Source organism: Simochromis diagramma, unplaced genomic scaffold, assembly GCF_900408965.1.
Source record: "Simochromis diagramma unplaced genomic scaffold, fSimDia1.1 OVJJ01000216.1, whole genome shotgun sequence".
Classification (NCBI taxonomy): Eukaryota; Metazoa; Chordata; class Actinopteri; order Cichliformes; family Cichlidae; genus Simochromis; species Simochromis diagramma.
The window spans coordinates 11,021,997-11,037,494 of NW_024386883.1; the positions used below are offsets into that span (position 1 = coordinate 11,021,997).

General features: G+C 41.1%; 1 protein-coding gene across 3 annotated transcripts in view; it reads left to right on the plus strand.

The window, feature by feature from the left end:
* Positions 1-711: 711 nt before the first annotated feature.
* Positions 712-15,498, plus strand: part of acsl6 (acyl-CoA synthetase long chain family member 6) — a 35,618-nt gene continuing 20,831 nt past the window's right edge. The window contains exons 1-3 of one of the 3 annotated variants that reach the window (XM_040032263.1): positions 712-932; positions 13,539-13,759; positions 15,040-15,154. In XM_040032263.1, coding sequence (XP_039888197.1) covers positions 13,556-13,759; positions 15,040-15,154 — 319 coding nt within the window. In that variant the 5' untranslated portion in view covers positions 712-932; positions 13,539-13,555. The other 2 variants (XM_040032261.1, XM_040032262.1) reach the window with 2 other exon arrangements.

The window sequence follows — 15,498 nt, forward strand, 5'->3', positions numbered from 1 at the left end:
GAGTGAAACTAGAAAGACATATAAAACAACTCTTAATAGACTATCATATTATCTGCACATAAGTATAGTTATCCAATAACACAGTAGAATACAAAATCAGTATCCTATAGATATGCAATCTGGTATTAATATAACGGACAACAAGCTAGCAACGGGTAAACATACACTTGTATCATTAGCTTACAGGCTAAAAATGTCACAAAACACACTATTATTAATTTCTGGATATACAAGGTACTGATAGAACTTACAGCCTTTGCTTTCTGAAGGACTCATCTGAAGGATTGTTTTGCATTTAACATAAATTGCCTAAAAGGTGTAGCCATGCTTTTCCCACTGTTTTCTACACTTCCCGTTTCCTGTCTATCCAAATTTCAAATTAAAAACTTTTGACATTTATGAAAATAAATAATAGAAATACAATTTTCATGGCTACATATTTGTACACCCCATGTTTCTGTAAGTATAATATAATTATATTCCATAATAGTATATGCTAACTTTTGATGATTTTGCAGTGATATCTTTTAGCTGCTGAACTGTTTTTTCCCTTATTTTTTCCTCGTATGTGTACTTTGATCCCATTGCAAAAAAAATAAACTCAATTCCAGTGACCTCACCAAAAACTCCATTCGTCCTCCTCGTGTCGTGCAGCTGACACACCACAGGTGACGTGATTAGTTTTTACAGACCACACTGAGATTAAAAAGACATTCACAGTCTTAAATTTGATTTCATCCTCTGTTTGTGGGTCTGCTTGTTCATTCATCCACTTTGAATAAATGGACCCGGCTAATTTTCCCTCTGAAGGCTCGCCTGCTCTTTGCCTCATCAGTGTCTTCTTCGCAGGAGGAAGAGAAAAGGAGAAGGTGGTGAGTGGCATTGCTGGGAATGACAGATTACTGGTCAAGAGGAGTGACCCATTTAATAAGGTCAGTCACATGATGGCAACACCATAAGCCTGTTGGTCACTCCAGTGGTGACCAGCCTGCTCACTGAGGAGTTATGTGTGAAGATGAATTAATAGCATGTAGGCCACTATGTTACCAGAGACACTTATGAGGGTTTCAGTTTTAACTAAACACACAAAGAAAAGGTCAAATAAAAGTAAGAGCCTCCAAAAATAATCTGTGGTGTAGTTACATATGAAGATGCTTAAGATAGCAATTCGATTATTTTAAAGAGCACGAGAAGTGCTCTCTCTGTCTGTCTCTCTCTGTCGCTCTGTCTGATCATCTCTTTGTCAGCCCTTTCTCAAGGTTACTTTAGTTCAATGGGAGTGTCTTATTTGGACCACGTGATCCTGATGCAAAGTTACTCTGTGTCAAAGCTGTGCTCAGCTGCAGGGATGGCGTGATGTACCAAATGATACCCCCCTAGAAATAAATCAATATATAAAATAAATAAATAAATAAACACTGGGAGAAAAAAGATATAAGCTTTAGCTGAATTTATTTAATCGGGAAATTAAAAAATGTGAATGACCGAAATGCATCATGCAGATGCAGCTTTAGACACTTGCGTAGTTATTTTGCGACAAATGAGAGAAGCAGCTGACCACTTAATGCGTATGAGCATGCAGCGAGAACGGATAGTTCATCCCCAATAACCTTGGTGTCGATCGGATCTTCCCGCACGACCTACAAGCCCCTCATATTCAGCAGGGGAGTCTGCCATTGCGCAGCAGCCAACTGGGTGAAGGTGGGAAATCCACTAAGAGCGAGGATGCTTCTATAGGGAGTCGGGGTTTATTTCCTCAGTCAACATTTTCAGTTTTTTCAGGCGAAATTTACGCTGCTGGAAATCGCCATCCCCTGCCCGGCTCCCCCACTGTGGTCTGTCTCAGTTATATTGTCAACCCCCCCACCCCTCCTCCTCTCTGCCTCCTTAATCTCCCAGATTGTCGGCGACTTGCTGCAGTCGATGCTGCAGTTCTGAACCGCTCCTGCGCCGGGACAGCTGACTCAATGAGAAAGACATGCTCGCATTCGTTTTGGTCTCTGGGTCTCTCTGGATTATATTAGGTGAGTCGTGAATGCCTCTTTGTCATTTTGATTCATTTGAACGATTTAGCGTCGCTGGGCTGGAGGCCAAGACAAAAAGCGGATGCACCTGCCGCGCAGTGGGCCGAGGCGCATTCGTGTCTCATTCATTACCGGCTTTTTTATTTTTCCGAGGCTGTGCTTGAATATTTCCGTTTTTACAGACGACACTGCAAGAAGCTTTAGTCGCGATCCATTGCTGCATTTGGCGGTTTGCCTGCACCGCAGGACGCGGGTGACATTTTTTCATTTTCTCAGGCTACACGTGTGTTAAGTCAGCCCGGGGGCAGGCGTTAGCATTTTACCCGTAGCGGGCTCTAGCTCCAAGGAAGCGCAGGGCTCGGATTTCTGGTCAAGAACTCCGAGATTAACAAGCCAACATCATCGAGGGATGCATTCAGGTGGGCATTAGCTACCTCTAATCAGGTATGGAGTGGGATGGACGACTGGTTGCCATGCGGCTGGGTCCGCGCGGCTGTTCCGGGTATCAGGATTTTAATGTAAAAGTGTGTGCTTTGTGCTTAAATCCAACTATTAAAGACAAGGCTGGAAGCTGGAAGAGATGAAAGGGGTACATTTAAGGTTGGACCGCCGCTAAGGTCGTATGACATTGTGCGTAGAACCCGGACACACGTCATTTAAACCCCCCACCCCACCCCCTGTTAGCTCACGTCTCCCAACAGCCGGCCATTCACACCCTCGCGTCTGCTGTGCGCCTCTACTTCAACCTCGCTTTCAATAATCTCATATCAAACACATCAGATGGGCAGAAAGCCGGTTTTAAAAGTCATCATTTCGCCCATGATGTCGTCCGCCATGCTTCCGTGATGGAGGATGAGGGGATGAGGAAGGATGAAGACCGATGACGCGCTTCAAGTGGCTGCCGCTGATTGGACGGAGCTGTCCATGAGCGAGCAGTGCTGAAATCCTGCGGCCTACCGGCAAACTACCGGGCACGGCGTGCTCGCTTTCACCAACACGACCCCCACCCTGGTTTTACGCACCGATTCTTAGGGGTGTTGGAGCTGAGCAGAGACACCATTGCTTGACATCCGAATAAATAATATCAAAATACATAAAGTACTTAAAAAAAAACATCGGTTTCGAGCTGTGATGTTAAAAACTGAGGGATTCTCATATGATGAAAGAAACTGCAGGTAGTGAAGGCTGTTTGTTTGTTTGTTATTAAAGGATTGTGGCGGTAGATTATGTGCCAGCTCGGTAGGTTTAATGGCAAATAGGCAGAGGTTATTAATCCTCCAAAGAACAGGTCGCACCGCAGCGACGAACATGTGGTAACAGCTGGCGTTTTGACTGGTGCGCATTAATATTCCATGTTGCAGTTACAGGTTTGAATGTGCTTTGTACTCAATCACTTGGAGTCTGTGATCCAAATTTAAGATGAAATGAATTGTTCGCTTGAAAATAAAGATCCCTTGGGAGCACTCAATGCACCTCTCACCTGTCACCACATCCCAACGCCCTGCTGCTCCTTAGAATAAATAATGCATTTTAATCAACGGCTAGTGCAGCCCTACACATGGTGTAAGCCTATTCTTTTTCCTCCCTTAATATTTAATTAAATAGATAGGGGCGGTTTCACCCCGCCCTTTGCCAAGAAACAGCCAATGGTGTTTTAGTATCCAAGCAGAGCAGCTCCTCTGTTTAACGTAACACAAGCCTTGTGCACACCAGGGGACTGCTGACTTGTAATTGGATGACTATCCAGTACATCATCATGCTCTTTTTTTTCTTTTATTCACACTGAGAATCTTTTGCCTCTTAAATTAGAAACTACAACATGAAGGAAGTTGCACTGTGAAAATGCTGAAATGAAATTCCTCTAATTAAAGAAGAACTGCATGACTGGGCAATATTATAAGACAAATCTTGAGGGTTACGTAATTCCTGCTGTGCAATAATAACTGCTTGTTACTGACCACTTTCACTGAATCCTAGGAGTGAGGTGAATTCCAGGAAAGGTCATTTTATTTGGAGCGGTGGATGGAAATTTGCTAACAAGCATGACCTTAAAGTGGTGCATAGAAGATATATTAAACAAATGCAACACCTTAAGTACATATCCCCGAAGACAGTAATAATAAAATTAGGCAGTCTGGGTGTTCTCAGGGCCATATGTCAGCATGGATTTTTGCTGTTTCAGCAGTCTGTGCACACTCTTCCACATATTGTGGGATGATGGGTGATGGTTCAGTATTAAGTGCTGTGCAGCTGTCTGCCTCCCTCTTTCTCATATACATTTGTTTTTTTAAGTGGTGCAGTACTGTACCGTACTCTAAAATGCTCCATCTTTGTTGACTGGATATTGCCTGTCATGAGCCTTAAACGAATCAACTCCCTTTCTGATTAAAGACTTTAAAAAAATTTGTGAGCAGCTACAGCTGCATGCTGGTCAGTAAGAAAGTGTTCTTAAACAAAATAACAGCCATTTAGAACATGTTTTAGAATATACCTATGTTTCCTCGTTCCTCTAAAACTGTACGTGTGCAAGGAGAACACCCTCTCTAAAAAGGAGTGAAGGTGGTTGTCTTTGCCTGGAGTTCACAGACTGTAAAATGAAGCTGTAAAAACACAACACTATGCATGTACACTGTGGTTAACACTTTTGCAAAAGTGTTGTTTTGGGGGTTTTTCATCTTTCTGGAAGAAGTTTCAGTTAAAGGGTGTTGCTCTATTTTTTAAAAATCATATATATACACACACAGACACACAGTGACTTGTTAATGATCCTACCCCTCCAGCTTGAGATCTAAAAGTCTGCTTTCTCTCTCACTTTGATAGTCAAATTAAACTGTGAGCAGCATCAGTTGATGTGTGTGTGTGTGATTTGTTTAAATGCGCACAGGTTTCTTTGCATATAGGTGGGTACGCGTGTGTGTATTGTTTAACACTGTTCCAGGCCAGTGTGTGTGTGTCATTTCCACTTACTGAAGGAGAAGTTGAGTCTGCATGTTTAGGCAGCGAGAGCCAGAAAGAGAGACACACATACACACACACACACACACACACACACACACACACACACACACACACACACACAGCATCAGGGAGGAGGGGTGGGTGGGTGTGGTGAGAGTGTGCAGCGTCTGTTGAGCCGAGGGTGGTGTGATACGGAAGCCAGCCAGGCTCAAACGAGGCCAAAACGCTTCTCGCTTCCCTCCTCTTGCTTGCCTCAGCTTAATCTGGCTGTTGGCACTGGCAAGGTAATCACTAGTTTGCACCGGGCAATGTGATATCCGCCCGGTACCCCTTGACACACATCACCTGCACACACACCCACCTACACAGACACACATCACACCTCACCGGCTGCCTGGCTTCCCCGACGCCTTTGTAAGTGCCGCTGACTAGACCACATCTGCTTTTAGATCTGCTGCCTGCTTTGTTTGCTCTATATTTCTCTTTTTTATTACAGTGCTGCATTTTTTTTTAACATATTCTGTATATGTTGTATATTCCAGTCCCTTCTGCTCAGTATATCCATATTACTTATTTATTCTGCACCTTATATCTTTAAATGTTCTTGCATGAGCAATACCTGCTCTACCCCTCCTTGACTGAGATGCAGGAGTGGGGGAAAGGATCATTCTTCTGCACCTGATATTACAGCATCTCTGCAAGTATTCCTTATTGAGCATGACAGAAAAAAGTTGTGGTTTAAGTCATGAGGTGTGGGCAGAAAGAGATATGAATGAGTGGCTAAAAGAGAGTGACTTTAAGCAAGGGTATGTGGTGTTCTGGGATGATTAAGCACGGATGAATTGTTTTTATTTATTTTTTTTAAAGAAAAAAAAAGAAAAGCATGAGCAAGAAGAGCGATACCGTGCACTGACGCGAGTGACACTACAAAGAGAAGGAGGGGAATTTGAAGAATAAGAGAAAGCTGAGCAGGATGTCTTTAAATAGAATACTGTAGTGAGGTTACTGCTGGTCATCTGTCTCTGTGCTAATAGGTTGTAATCTCGCCACGTTGGACTGTAATCATTGGTGATGTCCCTCGGATGGGCCGATGGGGCGGGACTTAAGGACGAAGGGTTGTGTTTCCTTCACTTTAAGCCTCAGAGGTCAAAGGAAGTCTAACTGACCCATTCACTTCCCCTGATCACTGCATAGATTGCTGTGCCCCTGCACCAAAATCTTTGCTAAGTGTAATCTTCCTGAGACAGGAAGGGAAGGAACCTCTGGGGCTGAGGTGGTACGATAAGGAGCCAACGTTTCATGCAATTTCATTAATCTAACTGGTTAAATAAAGCAGCAGAACTCCTTCGCATTTCTGTTTTCCGTCTCTATTTAAGGGAACTCTTTAAAGAAACTATCCGAGGGAGGCTGCAGTTGCGAATCCCCTTTGCTCCGTGTAATTCATCTTCAAATCAGTGAATCGCAGTTCCGTTCATTTTGGGGTTTTTTTGCTTAAAAATGTGTACTTCAGTATATCCAAGTGAGTACATATGTATGAAAAATTACAATGTTTATTTTTGTAACCCAGCTGTTCACGCGCAGCATGTGCACTAGACGTTTTGTAACAGATACGTTGCAGTCAGTGTTATCTTCTTTCAGTTTTCTGACTCTGCACATCTGTCAGGCTTGCAGCCAAGTGTACGTCTGCTCATGTCTACTCATTTTCTTTTTCCTCCAAGCATATTTTTTCACACTCTCTATTCAATCTGTTTTACCTCATGAATTAGGGCGCTTGCCTCACTTTCTCACTTTAGGTCAGATTGCAGGGTCGATCACTGGTACAGATCTGAAGTCCTGTGTTTTAAAAATGACATATGGTCACTTGATGGTTATTGAATCTGTTTCATATGGAAAATCCCAAGAAGTCATCAACAAAATGCTGAGAAAACCAGAGAAAATAGAAAGCACATGTATATCATAAGCTCTGCAACCATTTACAGCAGTGGGACACTTTGCTCAGCTTTTTGTTATACAGTATGACCCGATTATAAAACTCAGAAACAGCTACGCTATCTCCACGACTGTTGGAAGCTCAGCCATAGCTTTACAGCATCTCAGTTGCAATAAACCCTTATCACTATTTTATTGCAGACATCTGTCCACAGACTTCCCTTGCAGTGGCTCAGGAGAATGAAGGTTTTTGCAACCTGCTAACTGTAAGATTCAAAGGACAATGCTTGTCAAGCAGAAGTAAATGCAACAGAGTTGCATTTACTTCCTTGGGTTTTTGAGGGTGCAATGTGTTTGCCATTGTACAAATTAAACAGAGAGGCCTTTGAGTTCATATGCTGATGCTGAAGGTCACTGCTGTTGCTGATGGGGTCTCTGCTGACCTGCTGTTCTCCTGTCACGACAGCTGAAGCAACACTCTTTGTAGGAGGCAGTGGGGAGGAACTTAATGGCTTGTATGGGGATGTGTTTATTTGTGTGTCTATATGTGTGTAAGTGTGTAGGGAGCAGGTGGTTTAGTGGTGTTTCATTGAGGTTACCACAGGACATCCTATAGCGAAGACTTGACCCTTTATATAAAAGTATCATGCAAACCAAAGTGCACAGCCTGATCTTAACTACGGAAAATTATTTTAAAATGTAATTTTGCTACTAAGATTAAATGCTTCTGGACCTCGTAGCTGTCAGAAGAGTGCTTCTCTTCCACCATTTGGAAAAGTGTACCAATAATTCACCTGGAGTGAAGGATGCTGCTTGTTATCTGGATAAAAACTGAAGAAGACAGCATGTACTGAAGGAGCCTCCTGAATGACTGGCTGCCCAAGTTTATTGTATAAGGACTTGTTAGACCGCTTGCTGCCTCTCAAACCTTTTCTGTTGCTCTGTAGTCTGGTATCACTTTAAATTATCCGATATTGTCATGAAAACTTACAAATAAAGTTTTTGTAGGACAGTTTTCAGCTTTAAAGATGTCCTGCTATACTTTGTTTTTATTGTCTCTTTCATATTGTGAGAAAACTGGAACTTTTTTTCATTGGCAGTTAAACAGGAATATACAGAAGAGAGCAGCATATAATAAAGCAAGAAATAACAATAGCCAATTAAATGTTTGCATCTTTGCCTGAGGCCAATTAGATATCCGGCAGGTTGTGAGTCACCTGCAACTGTCGAGCTATTTGAGGACAAGATGACGTGGCATGATAACATGTGTGTACTAAAGCATTCGTTGCTTTGCTTAAAGTCTGCATGAGTGGCCTCAGTAAACAGATGCCAACAGTGGGTGTCCGTAAAGGATAAGCAGATGTGGATTATTTGCAGATGTAGCCTACCCCCCTTGTTTTCAAATCCTTGCTTGACTCATCTTGCTATTAACAGTATTTTTAAACCTGCACCAGACAAAATAACCTTGATAATCTTTAAGCGCCTTCTAGTTTAAGTGGACTAAGATGGAACTGCACCTCTTTAAGCGTCAACTAGCCTGTAACTCGAGACTTTTCCTCATCGTAAGTCTTTTTAGATCTGATGTGTAGAAGAGTAAAAAGAAATCTGATAAAGAATGTTAATTTTAGATTTATGAAGTCATATTTTTAGTGATATTCACCCACCCTCAGTATTCCCAGTTCTGTCTAGTCTTCTTTATTGTCTCCAGATTGAGACGGCGCGTATCTGTGCATCTGTTTTTCTGCATCACTGATCCCAAAAAGTTGATTCTGTTCATCTGGACGTAGCATTTTGTAGTGGGAGAAGCGTTTCTTCGCTCTTCCAAGTGACTACTTCAGTCTCAGGCTACACCTACAGGCCAGTGACAAGTCTTTCAATGATGAGGATGTACACATCCTGGACAGGGAGGAACGCCGGTTTGAGCAGGGAATCAAGGAGGGCTTTTACATGAAAAGGGAAAAGACCATCTCTGAATCGCAGAGTAGGCCTAAGGGTATTTCTTTCGCCATCTTACAAGGCTGTGATTGCTTATCTGTGGTCATGGCAATTTGCATATTAATGATCAAGAAACTCAACTCACAGCCCATTATTCATCACTGGTGCTAGTTTCAGTCATTATGCAAATATACTGTTTAAAAAGTTGGGGAAACCTGCAGTTAGCTGAGACCGAAGAAGACGACATCTGCACAGTGATGCTTTTATAACCAGCCATTCTCTCTTTTCTGCCTCCTTTATTCCAGCTAGCTGCACAGTGGTGTCAGTGGGTTATGAAGTCTGTCTATATTTAGAGCAGGTCGAATGCTGTTCCCCTTCCGCTGCCTCTCTTTGGAAACGCCACTCCACCAATCCACTGCGACTCTTCGCTGCAGCCAAGCCACATTAGTCACAGGACACAAAACAATTCATTCGTGATACAGCCGCAGTTTGATGTAATTACTGCCTTGGCGGTCTATAAATGTTTACGGAGGTCTTCTGGACTTTGGTTTCAAAATCTGCCAACAAGACACAACAGACACATCTCAGTCCCCCAGATGTTGTTTAACATTCATTAAATTTCAACCAGATTTGGACCAGCTTGAAACTTCCAGCCTTCATTTAAATTACAGAAGAAAGAAATCAGACTGTTTCATAATGAAATGTTTGGCTCTGTACTTTGTGATTTAGAGGTGCTGGCAGACATAAATTACATTTTTCTGTCTGTTTCCCACCCCCCAGTGAAGCTCAGAGTAATGCTTAACAGATATGAATGGTGTCAGTGTGCACATGTAGTTCTTAGGAAGAAGATAAATAAGAGTATTTCCCAAAATATATTTCCCCTAATGGTTAATCTTTACCCAAACATAAAGAAAAACCTTCTTTCTTTTTGACGTGTAAGCATTTGTTTTATAATTTTACTAATGATTTTTAACTTTTAAAATCTTCTGTCTGTCTTGATTTTTCAATCAACTTTTACCGTCTTCACTAAGATCCAGTCTTACTGAATCCAGCTGCACACAACAGGCAGCTCAGTGGCTCTGGACATTTAATTATAGAATTAGCTCTGACAATCTAACTGCTTTAGTATCCACACAAATGCGAGCAATCAGTGCAGTGTGATTTAGAGCCATTATGAAGTGGCAGCTTTTACTTATTGTGCTAAACTTTTCCCGGTAGTTGAGCTGCTTTAATTTCCCCCTCATTATTACTGGAACACTTCAGATTTTAAAAAAGGCCAACAGAAAGAGAGAAAATATCTGAGAAGTGCGGCAGAAAAAAGAGAACTACGGACAACTGCGTTATTACAGGGCCGGTACTGTTTTCAGACACGGGAGGGATGCTGCGGTTTCTCACTTACAGGTGATAGTTTCTGTGTGAGCAGAAACTGGACTCAATTTAGAGGACTCAAGCCAAAAAAATAAAAAATAAAAATGGGATGGCAGTGTCAGAAGAGATGAAGACATTGCGCAACAGGCCTGAATTAAAGCAGAGGAAGTGATGAGTACCAGCTTACTGTATCTTAACGTGCTGTCATATGTCAGTGGGGCTTTACAAATGACTGTAGCAACTGACTGCCGTTAGCATCAGGGTGTCGGTGTGTTTTTGCGGTTGTATCAACTGAAAAATGATACTGTAGGGTGAAAGTGTGGTCACGGGGTTGTAATAATATCCGTGAGCATGTATTCATATATAGCAAGACTAAAAAGGTCGAGTTTGTGATGACTTTGTGACAGTAAAGTATATCGTTTAAACTTTGAGTAGCAATACAGCTGCATGCATGACCCTGGATGAAGTGTATTTTGAATTTAAGCTTCGTAAGAGAAACTTATGAGTGCAGGAAGCAGTGCACATGTTTCTTTACGTTAACACACGCAGCACCTGTTTCTCCATCTTCCAGGCTAATCAAGCTTTAAGCAGCTGAAGACTATTTTACACTTACACACTGTCAGTTGAGGAGACTCACAACGGGTATTAGGTGTTACTTTTGAAATTTTGACTGTCAGTTTTGTTTTCCGTCATCGGCCTTTTGAAATGATTGCAGCCAGCGTGACTCATCGGGTGTAACACCTATAGATGATATCTCTTTGATGGGAATTTAGCAACCCAATGGAAATGTGCATTATGCAAACACTAAGTGGATATTTGGCTGATTCACACTTTTTTTTTCTTCTTACGTTTAAATTTGCAGAAATAGATAAAAGATTCATTGCTTCATAATCTGGACTGTGTACCCTCCAGTGTAGACGAGGTTTTTAAAATGCACTCTCAAGTCAGGCTATTCAGGGGATAGTGTCAGGATCATGTGGCCAGATGCAATAAGCCCATTATTTACTTTTCTCCCTTTGTATTTTTACTATTTTGGATAAATAGAAAAAGACGATAGTTATTTTATGTCTTCTAAATTCAGCTAATTTTTGGAAAGTTTTTAAAGCATCATGTGGGTTCATGTGATTCCGCCTCACTTTAGTAGTTTAGTGCACAGAATAGTGGTTCCGCTCTAAAATGACAGGTGAATGAGGAAGTCAGCGTTCCCACGACCTGATGTATTTATACTTACCAGCTTCATTGTCTGTTGGTGTTTGTGTCTGTGCATGTCGGGAGAGAGACATGCATGAGAGTGAGAGACAGGAAGTGTCTGATTGGCTGTTAATTGTAGCACTGCCCCGACAGTTCATTCGATCAGATGGTGCTGTCTCTGACTCATGTCCTAGGGGAGGGAAGGAAACCCCCTCCCCACTCAGCACTACAGCCAGCCGCCCCCTTGGATAAATTATGTATTTCTTGATATGTGTGTGTGTGTGTGTGTATGACTGTGCAACTATTCCACTACGGTTTAACCGCTGTCCTTTCTAGTCATCAGTATAGATAATCTCTCCTGGCCTTCTTTTACAGTAAAAATGAGAAATGTGGGGGTGAGACCCCTCAAACACCAGCTTTTGAGTATAAATTAAGTGTTTCAGGTCATTTCGCTTCGGTGAAGGAGTAGCGAGGTCAAATATGCCCACGTATAGCCACAAAAACCTGTCATAAAGTGATGGAAACAAGTCTGAGAAATTAGTGGGAGGGATTAATTTTCTAGTTGTGTTTTAAATGTCTCAGTCTTCATCTTAGGAAGCTGGTTCACATGTGAAGTTGTTAAAGAGCTTACATGATCACATCCTGAGCAAGGCTTTCTTTTCTGTGCTATGAAATGTGAACTGTTATGTGAAATATGAAAAAGTCTAGAACTAGCACTCAATAAAAATTTGTATAGTTTCATGCGTGTTTGAGAAGCTGTGATTCACAAGACCTTGATTTAATCTGAAAAATAAATACTCCTGTTTGGTTTTAGGTAACTGAATAGATATTATATAGAGATTCGTTAACAAACTGGCATTTGACCTCACATTAAGCCCGAGAGTATACTTTTAATGTTCTAAAAAAGACCATAGAGACATGGAGAAGACGAATAAGAAGAAGAAACAAACCAATTTTTTTTTAAAAAATTCAGATTTAGCTTCACAGCTTGACTGTGAAAGTGAAAGATTAAGTATTTTACACCTCTTTAATTTTTACGCTTATTGCTGCAGACTACTAACAGCTACCAGACAGTGGTTTTGTCTGCTTTAACCCTTCTTCCTTTTTTCCTTGAAGCGCAGACATTCTGTGTGGAAAGTGCACATGTGGGTTTTCCTCACATGCAATGGGGAAAAAAAGCATAAATGCCATCCCTTGGTTTAAAAAAAACTAAAGAATAGGCTTGCACATATTAGTATATGTAACAAGTAGATACTGCAGTCAGTGGCGGTTTATCTATAAGCAGCGTTAACTGCTGACATCATTATAAGGACGCAGAAGAAAGAGACTTGAGACAGAAATTTGAGGTCATGTTAGTGTATTGTTTGCCTTTTTCACTAATTTATGGGTAAATTCAGGCAAGCAACAAGGATTAGTGCCCAAAAATGTGATTATCTGAAAGCAATACACCTGTCAAATCTGATATTGATGGATGAAACAAGCAGAAGTTTTTCATTTATTAGTGAGATTTAGAACGCAATCCATTAAAAAATAAGATTTATGTAGTGTCAGAATATGTGTTATTTATCAGCAGTAGTAGTAAAGCCTCTAAGTTCGTATAAACCTTCACTACAACACCTGATCCAGCTTTAAGGATTGTTGATTTGTCATATAAACAAAACAATCAGTAGCACTTTATTATATGGCTCATATAATAATATATGATTCCTCTAGGATTACAGGCAATCTCATTGTGTTTTACCTAAAATTTCATGTAATTATATTTAACTGCAAATGCTTCCAGGAAGTGAAACACTACTTAAAGTTACAGTATAATTATACCTTTCCTGTGAAATACCAGAAGTTACACACTATTACGCTACTACTTACAATATAATTATTTCTTCATACTTATTTTTCTTTAATTATTACTTAATGTATTGACCAGCAAGGATTTGTAGGTGAGTATACATCATAATTTCAGCTAAATAGATTTAAATTACTTTTGATTCCAGGGGAATCGATCCCACCAAACATTGAGTAAAATATTGATTTACCCTCCTCCTTAGCAAGTAGTGTTTAAGAAAAATGAATAATGGTTTGAAAGGCGTTGTAAGAAATCATTAGTAAAAGACTGCCTTGTCCCTTCTTCAGAGCTGAGTTCCACCCTGATGGAGAAGATGCAGGCCCAGGAGATGATGAGTGGCCTGAGGATACCGGAGATGGACGAGCTCGGTCAGTTCTTCCGCTCCCTGCCGACCTCCACGCTTGTGGGCATCGGCGCTCTGACAGCTGTGCTGGCGTACTGGTTAGCCACCAGACCCCGTCCCATCAAACCCCCCTGCAGCCTTCTGCACCAGTCTGAGGAAGTGCCGGTGAGATATTCACAGATCCATAAAAGCGTTAAGTTTTGCATTCCCAAATGCTTTCAGTAACATAGACATGTTTGGACATTCAGGCACAAGTAGTAGATATTTTTCATGTTAGTCTAGTCCTTCACAGTAAAATGGGGTCGATCAGTACTCTCTGTGGATTTTCTTTTGTTTTGTTTTAATGCACTCATGTAGGTCACCTTCAATTGTTAGCAGCCAGTGACGACACTAGGCTTTGTGTCTAACAATAAAGGCTAGTATTTTAGTTTTCTTTGCCCTAGCTTATACCTGTCAGGTTATTCTAAGCATCTGAAGCTCGTTACGACAGATGGCCTTCTGATCTCCTCCTCTTCTTTTCTAATAACAGGCAGTAATGGAAACCACAGTAGTACAAATGTAAGCAAAATCAAACATCGAAAGTAGCCTTTCATGCCTTGTTACTGTAACAGTTTCCATAATATGCCAAAAACTCTCGTACTGTAGCTTTTAGCAGATGTGTGGTTTTTATTGTTTTGATTGAAACACAGTCCTTCACAAGCATACACTACGCAACTTCCTGTATTTGGGAAATAGAGAGCTAAAAGACAGAGCAACCAACAAATTCTACTTCTACTTGACTTTTAGTTAATACTGAAGCGCTAAGGGGAAATTGTGCCCTTAGTTTAAACCCTTTTACTGGTTTAAACTAACCACCATACCAGTGAAACCAAACACTAGGTTTTTCACCCATACTTTGCACCACAGGCCTCCGAATACCAGCCTTACCCTGCAGCATCATGTTGTAGTGTAATGTGAAACCTCGAGAGGCTTGTTTTCTCTTTTTTCATATACATATATATATATACCTATACGTGACTCAAGCCACAGTACAAGCATGTAGTGTACAGTGTGTCTTGAGTCCTGGCTGCCTAATCTGTTCAGTCCTTTCAGGCTAAATGACTCATTTACAAAGTGGAATTTGCATCTACTATTGTTTTCTTTATGGGAATGAGCTCTAGTCATCCAGAATGTGTCTGCAGTCTAAACACAGAGGAAGCTTAGCAGCTCACATATTTTTATAGGCATTTGTTAGCTGACAAAAGAGATGGATTATCTCTTAGAGGAAAAGTTAGACAAATTTCTTCCTAAACTCCTCCACGCTCGGGTATCTATTTGACAGTGTTTTTACAAGGGAGAAAAATTAGATCTTATACCCTCAGAATTTAGAGGGAAGAAAAAGCCATAGAAATGACTGATGGTGTTGCACTGTTTTCTTTGTCTGTCGCTCTTTCTCTGTGCATCAGCATGAAGATGGGGGTCGCAGGTCTATGATGGGTGACCCCTCCAAGCTGCTGACTCATTACCATGATGACGCCAAGACCATGTATGAGGTTTTCCAGAGAGGACTGCATATATCTGGTGGGTAGGATGTGAAGTGGAAACATTTATACACAAAGCTGGAGAGAGCTGGAGCATGCCAACTTTCCACGTTACTGGACTGGCACTTGCAGATTGGCCTTTACATAAAGGTTTTGTGCTCTTAATGACCACTCAAAGTGCTTCAGACTTCAATGTAGCCTCTGTTCCTCTAGAGTTGCTCAGCTTTTCTCATAAAGAGTCATACCTCTTTTTTTCATTCATGTTCTCATGTACATTTTATAAACCACAGGTTTAATAACAAGTAATGCAGATGATAGAAGACGTTAAAACACGTAATCTCACTAAATACCACTTGTAAAACTGACATGTAGCCATATTAGTGT